The sequence below is a fragment of the Pseudorca crassidens genome, chromosome 20 (genome assembly GCF_039906515.1).
Source record: "Pseudorca crassidens isolate mPseCra1 chromosome 20, mPseCra1.hap1, whole genome shotgun sequence".
In the NCBI taxonomy this organism is placed as follows: domain Eukaryota; kingdom Metazoa; phylum Chordata; class Mammalia; order Artiodactyla; family Delphinidae; genus Pseudorca; species Pseudorca crassidens.
Window position 1 is genome coordinate 17,595,782 of NC_090315.1, and position 13,374 is coordinate 17,609,155.

Here is a 13,374-nt window from a genome sequence, read left to right on the forward strand (position 1 = left end):
TCTGCCGCCAGCAGCAATGACCTCTGGAGCTGGGAAGTCCTAGACGGGGGTGGGGGATGGGGACCTGGCCCGGAAAAGGCAGCACTGAGTGCTGAGGCCCAGGCCAAGTGGCCGGAAGTGTCCAGAGGCAGATACACACTGTCCCGCATCAGACACTCTTGGCCAGCAGCCAAGAGTCATCCACGTCACACCCCAGGGCCAGATAAACACCCAGACACACAAGGATCACCAGCAGACACCTGCCTGTGGACAGCCATGCCCTCAAACACAGACCACGGCTGCTCACGCCAGATGGGCCGTCCCTGTACAGTCGGACCCACTCGCTCACCCCTCGCACCCCCTGTACTCACAGCCACAGCCTCCCACAGGGGGCCACACTGGGGCAGCCTTGGCACTGCCCAGCCCCTAGCCTCTCCTCCTCTCTCTCCATTCATGGCCCTCTCTCTCCTCCCCTCATCACCCCCGCTGACACCGGCTACCAGTCTGCTTCCCTGGCTCCTGCTGGCTCCCTCGAAACTCTTGGTCCCCGCAGACCCCAACACATTCATCAAGTACCAAGTGGCTGTACCCACTGAGCCTTCAGGCAGGCGCTGAGCCTGAGACACTGCCACCATCGTATCCCTGAACGTGTGTGGAGAGGCCCTGCTGCCTGCCCTGGAGGCCCGGTCCCCAGGAAAACTGAGGCTCCTGGATCTGGAGGGGGTGTAGAAGGTGACTGGGCTCACGAGAGAGACTATGAAGCAAGTCCAAGAATCTTTATTTCATGAACAAAACTACTTGTGTAAAGAGAGACGAGGCTGAATGGGCCCCTTTCGAAGTGGCCACAATCCAAGGCTGGTGAGAGACGGCGGGTTGGGCTGGGGCGAGAGTGCATCACAGGGAGAGGAGACCCCAGGTCCAGCCAGAGGAAGCAGGAGGGGAAATGTCGCTGAGGGTCGGAGCGGGTCCCAGAACCCCCCGTCCCGAGCTGTTCCAGCCCATCATAACCCTCACCGGGCGGGGAGGGGGCGGGGAGGGGCTGGGCCCCAGTAGTGCGCGTCCAAAGCGGCCAATGTGTGCAAATCAGCAAGAAAGAGGGGTGCGGAGCCGCTGCCCCCACCTCACCGCCCCCTCCCAAACAGGCAGCAGAAGCAGGCATGGGGGCAGCGGCAGTATTGCTTTACCCATCATGCACGGCGCGGGCGGGTGATGGGGCAGGAGGAAGAGGCTGGATTCGGGGTGTGAGCCAAGCCCCCTGCCCTCTCCCACCCTGGAGGCTCCGTTGGCAGGACTTTGAGGCTTGTGGAGGCCCAGGAATGGCCAACCCCCATTGGGGGCAGGCTGTGCCCGGATGTTCCCCGTTAGGGCTGGCTCTTCCTTGAGGCGGAGCCCAGGGCCTAAAGGTGAGGGAGATACAGGGCATCAGGCACCTAATGGCTGACACCTCCCAGGCCCTCCAGCCCCTGCCTGCCCAGCCCACCTTACCGGGGCTATTCGGCCACCTGGACGCCCGTACAGTTCTCTTTGCTTTCTGAGGTGATGGCCAGGTATTCTGAGCTGTGGGGGCAAAGGTCAGGGGTACAGCAACCCCACCGTCGGTCTGGCCCACCCCCCGGAGGCCAAGGAGGGTTGCGGTCTCTGTCCCAGGTGCACAGGGCTCCAGTCAGAGAGAAGAGGGGGCTGGCTGGGTCCCAGGGATCCTAAAGAAGCCCAGGCTGGGGCTTGCAGTCCTGAATGTGAGGGAGGAGGCATCTGGGGGGTTAGACTCCTGGGTTCTAGCGGGGAAAGGGGTTGAGGGCCTGGAGTCTGAGTCTGAGGGAGCAGGGACTGGGAGGTTCAAGGGCTAGGGCCTGGAGTCCTGTATCTTTGGGGCAGAGGATGCTGGGCCCGAAACCTGGGTCCTGACAGAAGTGGGGGCTGAGAGCCTGAGGGGGGAGGGGCTGGGACCTCATCCCATCTCTGACACCAAATGGTCCCCTCTGGGGAGGACCGGCAGATGGCGCCCTGGGCTGCTCCCCTGCCCACCTCCCCACTCAGCTCATGCTCCCCTCTGGGAAGCACTGGCTGTCCTGGGCCGCCTCTCCCCCTCCTGAGCGACCCCACTCACGCGTTCTCCTGTGCAGCAGCCTCCGTGGCAGCAGCGATCTTCTTGTAGCAGTAAACCATCTCTGCCACGAACCATATGGTCAACACCACGATGAGCAAGTACATCATGATCTCAGACACGATGGACGCCATGTCTCTGTTGGCTGCAGGGGCCGGGCAGGGTCAGGTGGCAGCCTGAGTGTGCCTTGAGCCTGCTGTGCAAGCTTGGGCAAGTGGCTTGACCTCTCTGGTCCTGGTCTGCAAACGAGGCCAGGCTGCTTCCCTAGAGCCATCGTTGTTACTGTGATTCTCAATAACCAGCCTTGGACGGGCTTCGGGATCACCCTCAACCTGCCTCCCTGTGTAACTCGAGGGTCCTCTGTGTCATTCAGGTGGTTGTAGGTGCCCAAGAGCTGTAGCTCTACAAGGAGAAGACTCAGGTTCAAATCCTGGCTCTACCACTTGCCAGCTGTGTGACCTTGGGCAAGTGACTCAACCTCTCTGGGTCTCCGTTTCACCAACTATAAAAAGTGGAGGGCTTCCCTGGTGGTGTAGTCATTAAGAATCCACCTGCCAATACAGGGGACACGGGTTCGATCCCTGGTGCAGGAAGATCCCACATTACACGGAGCAACGTGCCACAACTACTGAGTCTGCAATCTAGAGCCCGCGAGCCACAACTACTGAAGCCCGTGCGCCTAGAGCCTGTGCTCCACAATGAGAGAAGCCACTGCAACGAGAAGCTCACGCACCGCAACGAAGAGTAGCCCCCACTCGCCGCAACTAGAGAGAGCCTGAGCGCAGCAACGAAGACCCCACGCAGCCAAAAATAAATAAATAAATAAATAAATAAATAAATAAAATAAATAAATAAAATAAAATCCCCAAATAAAATAAATAAATAAAATAAAATCCCCAAATAAAAATAACAACAAAAAATGATTTTAAAAAGTTCATAATCACAATATCTCTTTCATGGGAGTGTTGTGAGAATTAAACAAGCTCTAAAAATCCTTAGAACAGTACCTGACATATACATAGCATTTGATACATGTTTACTATTATTAATATTATTACTGTTATTATTGGGGCAGTACAGCACAGTAGTTAAGAGCAGGGGCTCTGAGACCAGACTGTCAGGGTTCAAATCTTATCTCTGCCTCTTACTAGTTGTGTGACCTCAGGCAAATGACTCCACCTCTCTGGGCCTCTATTCTCCTTCTGTAAAATAAGGATAATACTCATGCCTTCTCACAGGGTTGCTGGGAAGAGAAAACGAGTTAACATCTGTAACATGCGTGGATGTGCCCACAGTCAGCACCGCGTTAAGTGTTGGCTATTCGCTGACGTTTTCTGGAAACACTCTATCCTTTCCGCAGCCCTGGCTCTTGCCAACACCAGCTTCCTTTCATTGAGCCTAAATTTAAACTGTAAAGGGAGCGCGTTCAGCCAGGGGACCAGAGCGGAAGGCCACTGTGGCGTCCTCGGCCGGATTTCGCAAGTGTCCACTCCTCATCCCTGGTCCCCTCCTTCTGGATGGTCAGGATCTCATTTTCCCCGCTGTTCCCATGTGGTCTTCCTCCCCTGGGAGTGGGCACTTTCTGCTGCTACACCCGGTGCAGATGGCACCAATGTTTTCTGGACCACAGGGAAGGGGGGGTGCAGGGCTGGATGCTTCTCCCCTGCTTCCCTGCAGGAGGAGCTGGGGACAGGGTTCCACACCTCAACTGTTTGTTCGTTCTTTCACTCCAAAGATACCATGAATGTGTCCCATGCAGTGAATGCATGCTCTCAGCCAGGCTCTGTGCTGAATTCTCTACCTGAGCATCTCTCTGACTCTTTGAAACAACCCCAAGGATAGAGACAGTCCAGGCTTCCCACGTCAGCTGACCTCCGGAAGCACACTGAGTTGAATATATGTTGGATAAAGCTCAATCATCGGAATTCTCACCCCTGCTCCTGGAACTCAATGCCCAAACGGATTTAGGTAATCTGGTATCTCCTGCTCTCCCAATCGGATTAGGACAGTGACAGGTATGGGCTCTGTAGCCCATTTGCAGGACAAGGTCACTGAGGCCCAGAGAGGGCAAAGTGCTGGGCAAGGATGCACAGCCAGGACTGCACTCAGAGTCAAGATTCAACCCTAAGTGTAACCGACTGTAGGGTCCAAGCTCTTATCTGCTCTGGAAAGCTTCCCCAGCCAAAGAGAAACTTGGAAATGGCTGGGACATGTCCAGTGCAGTCTCCATGGACCCACACAGACATCTCAGGAGGTGGGACTCCTCCACTTTACAGATGAGGAACTGAGGCAGAGGGGTCACACTGAGGGGCAGAGGCACCTTCTCTAGGGAGACCTCTGATTTCTTCAGAAACCCCAAATCTTCTGAGAGCTTCACCTGCCTCCCCACACAGGCAGCCACCAGATCTGAAGCCCAGCCTGCACCTTTGCAGGCCGGATGTCCCGCCAGCCTCAGCGACTGCTTCACCTCAACACCTGCTCCCTTCATACTGGGTGTGTCCAAATAGAATTAGCCAGCTTGTCCCCAGCTGCCAGCCCCATCCCTGGTGGGGGACCCCCAGGTGCTTCCTACCATCTTCTGCACCCCTGCCAGGTCAGTGAAGGTCTCACCACCAGCGCCCACTGCCCCTCATTTGGAAATGACTCAGTTCATTGCTGAGGGGTCATTACCAGGAGGCAATACAGACTGATGGGTAATGTTGAAACTGCAGTAAGACAGTGGATTACAATATAAAAAGAATATAGCATGGCCAGTGATGCTAACAATACAATAATATCACGGGGAATGAAAAAAATACTGTAGAGTGATATGTAATGTTAAAAATAGCAATGCTGGGACTTTATTGGTAGCACAGTGGTTGAGAGTCCGCCTGCAATGCAGGGGACACGGGTTCGTGACCCGGTCCGGGAAGATCCAACACACCGCGGAGCGGCTAGGCCCGTGAGCCATGGCCGCTGAGCCTGTGCGTCCGGAGCCTGTGCTCCGCAACGGGAGAGGCCACAGCAGTGAGAGGCCCGCGTACCGCAAAAAAAAAAAGCAATGCTGGGACTTTCCTGGTGGTGCAGTGGTTAAGAATCCACCTGCCAATGCAGGGGACACGGGTTCGAGCCCTGGTCCAAGAAGATCCCGCATGCTGCGAAGCAGCTAAGCCCATGCACCACAACTACTGAGCCTGTACTCTAGAGCCTGCCAGCCACAACTACTGAGCCCACGTGCCACAACTACTGAAACCTGCGTGCCTAGAGCCCGTGCTCTGCAGCAAGAGAAGCCACCGCGATGAGAAGCCCGCACACCACAACAAAGAGTAGCCCCTGCCCGCCACAACTAGAGGAAGCCCGTACACGGCACTGAAGACCCAACGCAGTCAAAAATAAATAAATAAATAAATAAATTTATAAAATAAAATAAACTTAAAAAAATATATCAATGCTACAGTATGTTGTCACTTTGGCAGCACATATACTAAAACTGGAATGACACAGAGAAGATTAGCATGGCCCCTGTGCAAGGATGACACGCAAATTCATGAAGTGTTCCATATTTTTTGGCAGCCGTAATAACTAATGACAAATTCGTGGCTAGTGATATATAAAATAAAATTTTCTTTAAAAAAAATACTACAGTATGATTGGTGATGATAAATATATACCAAGTAAAAATTTTAAATACTACAATATGATTGATAATATTTTAGAATACTATAGCATGGTGGCTAATGATAAAAATGTGATAATATGGTTGATAACATTAAAAATACTCTGGTATGATGAATTATGATAAAAAGTTATACGTCTGCTAATGTGAAACAGTATAGCATACAGTATAATATAAAATACTACACTACAGTGAGTAATGTTAAAAAAGCAGTACCGTAATGTGGTGGATAAAAAATACTGGGGTATGGTGGAGGATGCAGAAAATACAGGCTCTGGGAAGATAACAGAAGGAGTTCTACGTTATATAAATATAAGAACACAGGCTCTGGGGGACTTCCCTGGTGGTCCAGTAGTTAAGACTCTGTGCTCCCAATGCAGGGGGCCCGGGTTCCATCCCTGGTCAGGGAACTAGATCCCTCATGCCACAACTAAGAACCCGCATGCCGCAACTAAAAAAAAAAAAAACCCACATGCTGCAACAGAGATCCTGCACACAGCAATGAAGATCCCACGTGCCACAACTAAGACCCAGCGCAGCCAAATAAATAAATAAATATTTTTCAAAAGAACACAGGCTCTCGGAGGCAGTATAATGTGGTAGATAACATTAAAAAACAGAGACTCTACTAGGTCACGGGTGTGCGTGAGCCCAGCCTCCACCATGCAGGTGAGGACAGCACTGTGAGCAAGGGCTGAGCCACAGGGTGGAAAGAACCTGGATGCCTGAAGGGCATCGTGGAGCCTCCGCACCGCCTGACCCTTCACCGCAACAGATTTGAGAGACAGGACTGACAGAGATTTTGTTAAGCCACAGTATTTGGGGTGTCTTTGTTACAGATGTCCCCCCAACTCATGAGGGCAGGGCTCCATCCTCTACATCCATGGGCGACTGTCCACCCAGCATAGTGACCTATGCCAAAGAGTCGCTCAGACGTGTCTCCTGAATTGAATTCTGCTGGATCACTTTGACAATACACTGAAAAATGCTAATTATCGGGGCTTCCCTGGTGGCGCAGTGGTTGAGGGTCCGCCTGCCGATGCAGGGGACACGGGTTCGTGACCCGGTCTGGGAGGATCCCGCGTGCCGCGGAGCGGCTCGGCCCGTGAGCCATGGCCGGCCACTGAGCCTGCGCGTCCGGAGCCTGTGCTCCGCAACGGGAGAGGCCACAACAGTGAGAGGCCCGCGTGCCGCAAAAAAAAAAAAAAACATGCTAACTATCAAAAGAAACCCACAGGCTCTGGCTGACAGAGTATAGTGAATCATGCCAAGAACAGAAACAACAGTCACACAGGCTTGGCTGGGTTCAAATCCAGGTCCCAGCTCTGTGACCTTGGCCATGTAATCTTATCTCCCTGAGCCTCTATTTCCCCATCTGTAAAATGGGGATAGGAAGAGCCTCTACCCCACAGGGTGGGTGGGAGGATTCAATGATGGACTCCATGTAGGGCGCTAAAGCCAGCACCCCTCTCAGGGAAGGGTGGGCCAATGCACGTTGCCCGTGATGATGTGTGTGCACTGCAGGCCCCTCGGGACTCATGTGCCCTGCTCTTTGGTGGCCCAAGGTCTGGGATACCTCCCTGACTCTCTAAGCCAATGGGTCATAGGGCCCTGGAAAATTCCAATTTACACCCAAACAGAAGCTAGTTCAGGAAAGGGGTTCAAGGCAGCTGAAGCCAAAATGATGAAATGGTTCAACAACACCTTATATCTCTGCTGCTCGGTGTGGGCCCAGACCTGCAGCCTTGGCCTCGCCTGAGGGCTTATTGGAGATGAAATCCTGGGCCCAACCCAGATCTGCTAAGTCAGGATTGACACATCAGCAAGACTGCCAAGTGGTTCGTGCACACAGTCGAATACGACGAGCACTGCTCTAGGAGACGCTCTCCTATCTCCTGCGCCACGTGACAGAGGGAGGCAGGGCTGAGGTTACTTGACAGTCAGACGCACCACCACCATTGCCCCCGTGTGCCGAGGCCCTGCTGTGACAGACACACCAGCCACTGACACCCCGCAACTCGCTCAATCCTCACCAGCTCCCTGGGACATAAGAATGGCTCCACCAACACCAGGAGAGGCAGATACTATTATCATCCTGTTCGCTACAGGACGATCCTTCGGCTCAGAGACAGGGAGGCACCCGCCTGGAGGTCACACAGTGCAGGTGGCAGAGCTGAGTTATGCGCCCAGCACTTCCACGGGACAGGCCCGCTGTGACCTCCCCGTGGCTGAAGGGAAATGGAGGCCGGAGCTGGACTCCAGGAAGGAGGTGCTACTCCCCGCCCCCGCTGCCCAGGCGCGGAGCCAACCCGTCCCCTACTGGCCATCTGTCCCTCCATCTGGCTGCCCATGGGCCCGACTCACCTTTGTTCACCACCTCAAGGTGGATCTTCTTGACGACGCTGGTGTTGTGCTCGTAGTTGTCGAAGAAGAGCAGGCGGTACACGTGGCACTCGTAGTCGCCCGAGTGGTTGTAGGTGACGTTGGTGATGAAGATGGACAGGTCCTGCAGGTCCTTGGTGCCCCGGCTGCCATTCCACACCACACGGCCCTCAAAGCGCTCATCCTCCTCCAGCTGCAGCACCTCGTTCTCATAGCGCAGGATCTGGGGGCAGTGGGGGCGGGGTCACCGCCGGGCCACGTCCCCCACCAAGACCTCTATTCTGTCCCGAGCCCTGACACACACACATGCTGACACATGCGTTCCTCAGTTATCCGCCCAAGCCCCCACGCGGCATTCCTGGCCTTCATTCTCTACCATTCTTCCCCGGCCCCCAGACACGCTCCCCAGGCGGGGAGAGAGGCAGCCTGATGCCGGCTGCTGTAGACCCCAATTCTCCAGCAGGCCCTCAAAGTTTATGGCGCCCCCTCATATGTAATTCAAACTACACGGAGCAAAAAGGAGGTCAAAAAAGTTCTGTTTCCTTCTATGACGACCATCTAAGACATTTTCGCTCGTACTAAATAATGGCAATGACATTGATTTGGTGCCAGGTGCTAGGTGCAGGAACTCAATCAGTCCTCATGCAAACCTCAGAGCTAGAGACCACCTGCCCCCCATCTTTACAGAGGCAGAAACGGAGGTTCAGAGAGGCTCAGTGACTTGCCCAAGGTCACCAGTCGGTCATGGTGGAGCTGGAATTTGGATCCAGGTCATCAGTAATAGCACATTATTGCAAACAACCAACCAACCCCTACCGGAACCCTGCCCCCGCCAACTCCCACACAGACGCCCACCCTCCACCACCCTGCCAGGCTCCCACACACCTTGACAAACTCCTCTGTGCCCTTCTGGCGGAAGGTCCACTCCGTGAAGGTCTCGGCAGTGGTCTCGCTGCGGCGCTTGCAGGAGATGCACAGAATTTTGAAGGTCATCCCATACACGGCCTCGGTCTCTGAGTCCACCTCCACACAGCCTCCCCAGGCTGAGGACACTGCGGGGACAGCAGGCTCAGGTCGAGCCAGGGCACCCATCACCCTTGGCAATGCCAGGCTCGCTGGCTGTTAGTTCTCGGGCCCCTCGGAAACCATCTGTTTCCCCTCAATAATGATCAGGAATGGTCAGAAGCAGATGCTGAGCCTGGCCCTGCCACCTGCTACGTGCCCTTGGCAAGTCCCTCATCCTCTCTGAGCTTCAGTTTCCCTCTGTGAATGGTGAGGGAATCGATCGTCTTTGCTTCTGGAGGTTGCTAGGCAGGTCCTTTAGGGTAGGTAAGGTCGCAAGGGGTCTGGCACACAGGACACCCCCAATTAACAGGGCTGTTACCGTGGTCAGTAGCTCAGAGTCTTTGTTACCCAAGTACCCCTTCTTCAGAAGGCCACTTGCCCAAAATACTGCAGCGTGTAGGTGGTGGGACCAGATTTCCAGCTGTGCTAGAAGTTCAAGGTGGCGGTGTCAGTTCTACCATTATTGCTCTGTAAGACCAGCCAGCCCCAGAGAAATGGGTTGGGAGAAGGCAAGGCCTGAGAAGGAGGTGGGCACGGGAACCAGGGCAAACCCACACTCCAGCCCTGCTCCCCAGTCCCATAAGTTCCTGTCGTCCACCCCCACCCCAAGCTTCTGCCTCAGCCCCCTCTGCTCCCAGGCTCCTCACTTCCTGAAGCCAATCCCACCTCCTATTAGCTTCTCAAAACTCTCAGAGCGCTTTCCTGCCCCAGGGCCTTTGCACCCTCACCGGATTCCAGTCCGTTTGAGTCCCTCCACATTCTTACCTGCCACCTCCTTCCTGCTCACTAGCTAATGCTCTGTCTCTCCAGCTCTGGGGCTTTTCCTTTGTCCCTGATTCTTTCTGCTGTTAATCTTGGGGTTTTCTGCCCTCCTCCTCTGCTGTCTCTTTCCATCTCCCTGAACGCCTCTGTCTTTGTCTCCCCCTCTTTCTCTCTCTTAGGGGTCTCTCTAAAGGTCCCACCACTTTGTGTCCTTTTCCCAGGCTCAGACACGCTCTCCCGGCCTCTCGCTCTCTCACTCCACCTCTCCCTGTCCTTTTTAAACTCCATCTCTTCCTGTGTCTACCTGTGTCTCCATCTCCTTCTGCCTCGCTCAAGTTTTTCCTCTCTCCACCTCTCAGATTCTTAACTCTCTCTCCTCAGTCTCTCTCAGGCACACTCTGCATCCCTCTCTCTTGGCTCCCCACTTACTTCCATCTCTCCAGTCTCCCAGCGGAGCGCTCAGGAGTTCTTCTGTGTCTCTCGCCCCTTCCTTCCGTCTCCATCTCTCCCAGTCTCTCCTTCTCTCCGTCCCAATCTCCGGGCGCCGCCTCCACCCCCGTCCCAACCCCCACCTCCCGCGGCTGTGGGTGTCACATTGCAGCCTGCGGGGCTCCGGGAGCAGCTGACTCCGCGTTTCCTCGCCCCCGGCTGGGCGCCCGCAGCCACCAACCTGTGCCAGCCCGGCCCCCGCCCGCTCGCGCCCACCCGCACCTCCGCGCCCTCCGGAACCCCGCTGCCCGCGCGCACAACTTCTGAAGAGGACTTAGCCGGGCCGGGGGATGGGGTGAGGGTGGCCCCCGCCCGCGGCCGGGAGTCCAACGCGCGAATCCCGCCGCCTGGCCAGTGCTCCAGCTGTGCCCCCCGCCGCGCGCGCCCCCAGCGCACTCACCCAGTGCCGCGCCGACCACGAAGGCCAACAGCGTCCCCATGGTTGCGCTGCGCACGCTGCGCCCCCCTCCCGTGCCGCCGGTATTAACAGCGGGGCGAGAGGCGGCGGGACCCGGCGGCGGTCAGAATGTCCCCGGGAGCGCGCGGGCGCAGCAGCTGCGGCTCTGGGACCGGCGAGGGGGGGAGGAGGGGGGGCGCGGCCCCCCCGCTCCGGTTACCGCCGGGGGCCCAGCCCCGGAGCCCGGTGTCCGGGCATCCCCGCCGCCGCGCGGGCGGCGGCCGCTGCTCGGGCTGTTGCGCTGGCGCGCGCAGCCGAACACATTCGCCAGGTGCGCGGACCCCGGCCCCGCTCCCGCTCCGGCGCGCCTGGGCGCGGGCCGCGGTCTCCTGCGCACTGCAGCGGCGGCGGCTGCGGCCACGGGAGGGAGGAGGGAGAGGGAGAGGGAGGAGGGAGAGGGAGAGGGAGGAGGGAGAGGGAGGAGGGAGAGGGAGGAGGGAGAGGGAGGAGGGAGAGGGAGAGGGAGAGGGAGGGGGCGGGATGAATCACCGCGGGGGGAGGGCGCGGCTGCCCAGCCTTTGCCGCAGCGGCCCGGGAGTCGCCCGCTGCACCGGCCTCTCCCGGTGGCGCAGGGACCGCGGCTTCGGGCGTGGGGCGCGTGGTCTGGTTGTCCGACCCCTCCAGACTCCGGGGAGCCCCAGTGTTGGAGTCTGGGAGAGGTCACCCTCAGAGTTACAAGAGGGTTTGGAGAGCGGTTTGAGGGCAGAGCTTCGGACTTCAAATTATGGAGGTCATCCCCATGGGATCTCGAGGGGAACTTGGCTGGGACCTCCAAGTGACCTCCCCCTCAGACCCCTGGCACTCCGGCCTGGAGGTCACTGTGTGGGAACCCAAGTGGGCATGGGGGGTGTCAGGCTAGGGCTACCCATAATACTCCAGACCCCTCTCAAGCAGGATGGGCACCCTGGATCCAAACCAGAAAGTCGGCTCTGGGGATTTGAGGCGCCATGTTTCTAGAGGAAGGCCCTTCAAGACCCCGCTACCCTCTTTTGTCTCTGACGTCATCTTCTACTCCCCTCTCCAGGCCACTCCCCGCTGCTGTCCAGGTCCCTGCTGTCCCCAGTACACCAAGCTCATTCCACCTCAGAGCCTTCACCCTTGCTCACCTCTGCTTGGGCCACTCTTCCCTTAGATGACCAAGGGGCTCACTTCCTCCCCTCCGGCAGCTCTCGGCTCTAACGTCACCTTCATCAGGCCCCCTGTCCACTCAGGACCAACTGCCTCCGCAGTCCCTTACTTGACCTCCTTTACTAGTTTTGTTTTGTTTCTTTTCTACAGCAGTTGTCACTACCGGACATTGTACTCTTCTCTATATAGTTTTTCTCCATTCACTGCTTGTCCCTCCAACCCTGGAAAACAAGCTCCCGCAGGGTGAGGACACTGTCCTGTGCACCACTGCGTCTCCAGCACCTTCCACTGTGCCTGTCACATTGCAAGTACTCAACAAATATTCGTCAAATGAATAAATAACCGCCAAGCACAGAGCCCTTCTTTTTTTTTTTTTTTTTGCACAGGCTCAGCGGCCATGGCTCACGGGCCCAGCCGCTCCGTGGCATGGGGGATCTTCCCGGACCGGGGCACGAACCCGTGTCCCCTGCATCAGCAGGCGGACTCTCAACCACTGCACCACCAGGGAAGCCCCAGAGCCCTTCTTGTATGGATTCACTTCTACCTCCCCAAACATTTACTGCACTTCTATTATTAATCTGCATTTTACAGACAGGGAAACTGAGGCTGGGAGAGGGCCACTCCCTTGCCTAGGGTCATGCAGCTGGTCTCAGGTGGATCTGGAATCCTGCCAGGTGATGGCAGGGGGCTTGTCTGCTAAATGGAGAGGATGAGGGGCGAGGCTCCGTCAAGACCAGGGTGGGAGACTTTTGGCTGAGGGCTGCTCCTCAGGTCCTAACCTCCAGTTCTGGGTGGGGTGAAGTTCCAGAATCTCCCCCCTGCAGCCTTGCCAGGTGAGAGGAACCAAGGGTGGGGCTGGCCCGGGGCAGAGGGAGAGGAAGCCAGGGACAAGCCAGGGACACCAGATACCTTTGTGATCTGGGCCTTTGTGCCAGCACCTCCTAGGCTGTGAAATTCTCCTGCAAAAAATAACTCTCTTGCTGTTCCGATCCCTCCCCTCTGATCGGGGGTGGCAGGCAGAAGCGCAGTGAGGACAGGCCGTAGGCACCAGGCAGGGGCACCTAGTGACAGCCCTACAAACTGATGTTGGCTGCGCACCTACTACGGGCTTGGGGCTGTTCTAAGCGCTTTATTAATATTAACTCATTTAATTCTTCCTACGAGATGGGTGTTACCATTATGCCCATTTTACAGGTGTGGGAAACTGAGGCTCAGGATGGGTAACTTGCCATGATCACATAGCTAGAGGTTAGAGGAGGCTGGCTCTGCCCTTTGTCACCTGTGGTCCATCCTGCCCCATGCAGCCTCTCCTCCAGTCCTCTGCGCCAAGCCATCAATTAAGATTCTTACAGC

The 13,374-nt window shown here is 56.4% G+C and overlaps 1 protein-coding gene and 1 non-coding gene across 3 annotated transcripts; one reads left to right on the forward strand and one right to left on the reverse strand.

Annotated features, from left to right (window-relative positions):
• Positions 1–740: 740 nt before the first annotated feature.
• On the reverse strand, positions 741–11,235 carry SCN1B (sodium voltage-gated channel beta subunit 1). Of its 2 annotated transcripts, none has more exons than XM_067720350.1 (6): positions 10,837–11,235; positions 9,006–9,172; positions 8,103–8,343; positions 2,087–2,228; positions 1,465–1,536; positions 741–1,376 (listed from the first exon to the last, which is right to left on the reverse strand). In XM_067720350.1, exons 1-5 carry the CDS (start codon positions 10,874–10,876, stop codon positions 1,470–1,472), a joined length of 657 nt encoding a protein of 218 aa, XP_067576451.1. In that variant the 5' UTR covers positions 10,877–11,235; the 3' UTR covers positions 741–1,376; positions 1,465–1,469. The 2 variants fall into 2 exon arrangements, with proteins under 2 accessions (XP_067576451.1, XP_067576452.1); XM_067720351.1 differs by lacking the exon at positions 10,837–11,235 and adding an exon at positions 10,377–10,518.
• Positions 5,523–5,629, forward strand: LOC137215804 (U6 spliceosomal RNA). Its single transcript, XR_010939437.1, has one exon. It is a non-coding gene; the product is annotated as a U6 spliceosomal RNA (small nuclear RNA).
• Positions 11,236–13,374: the final 2,139 nt, after the last annotated feature.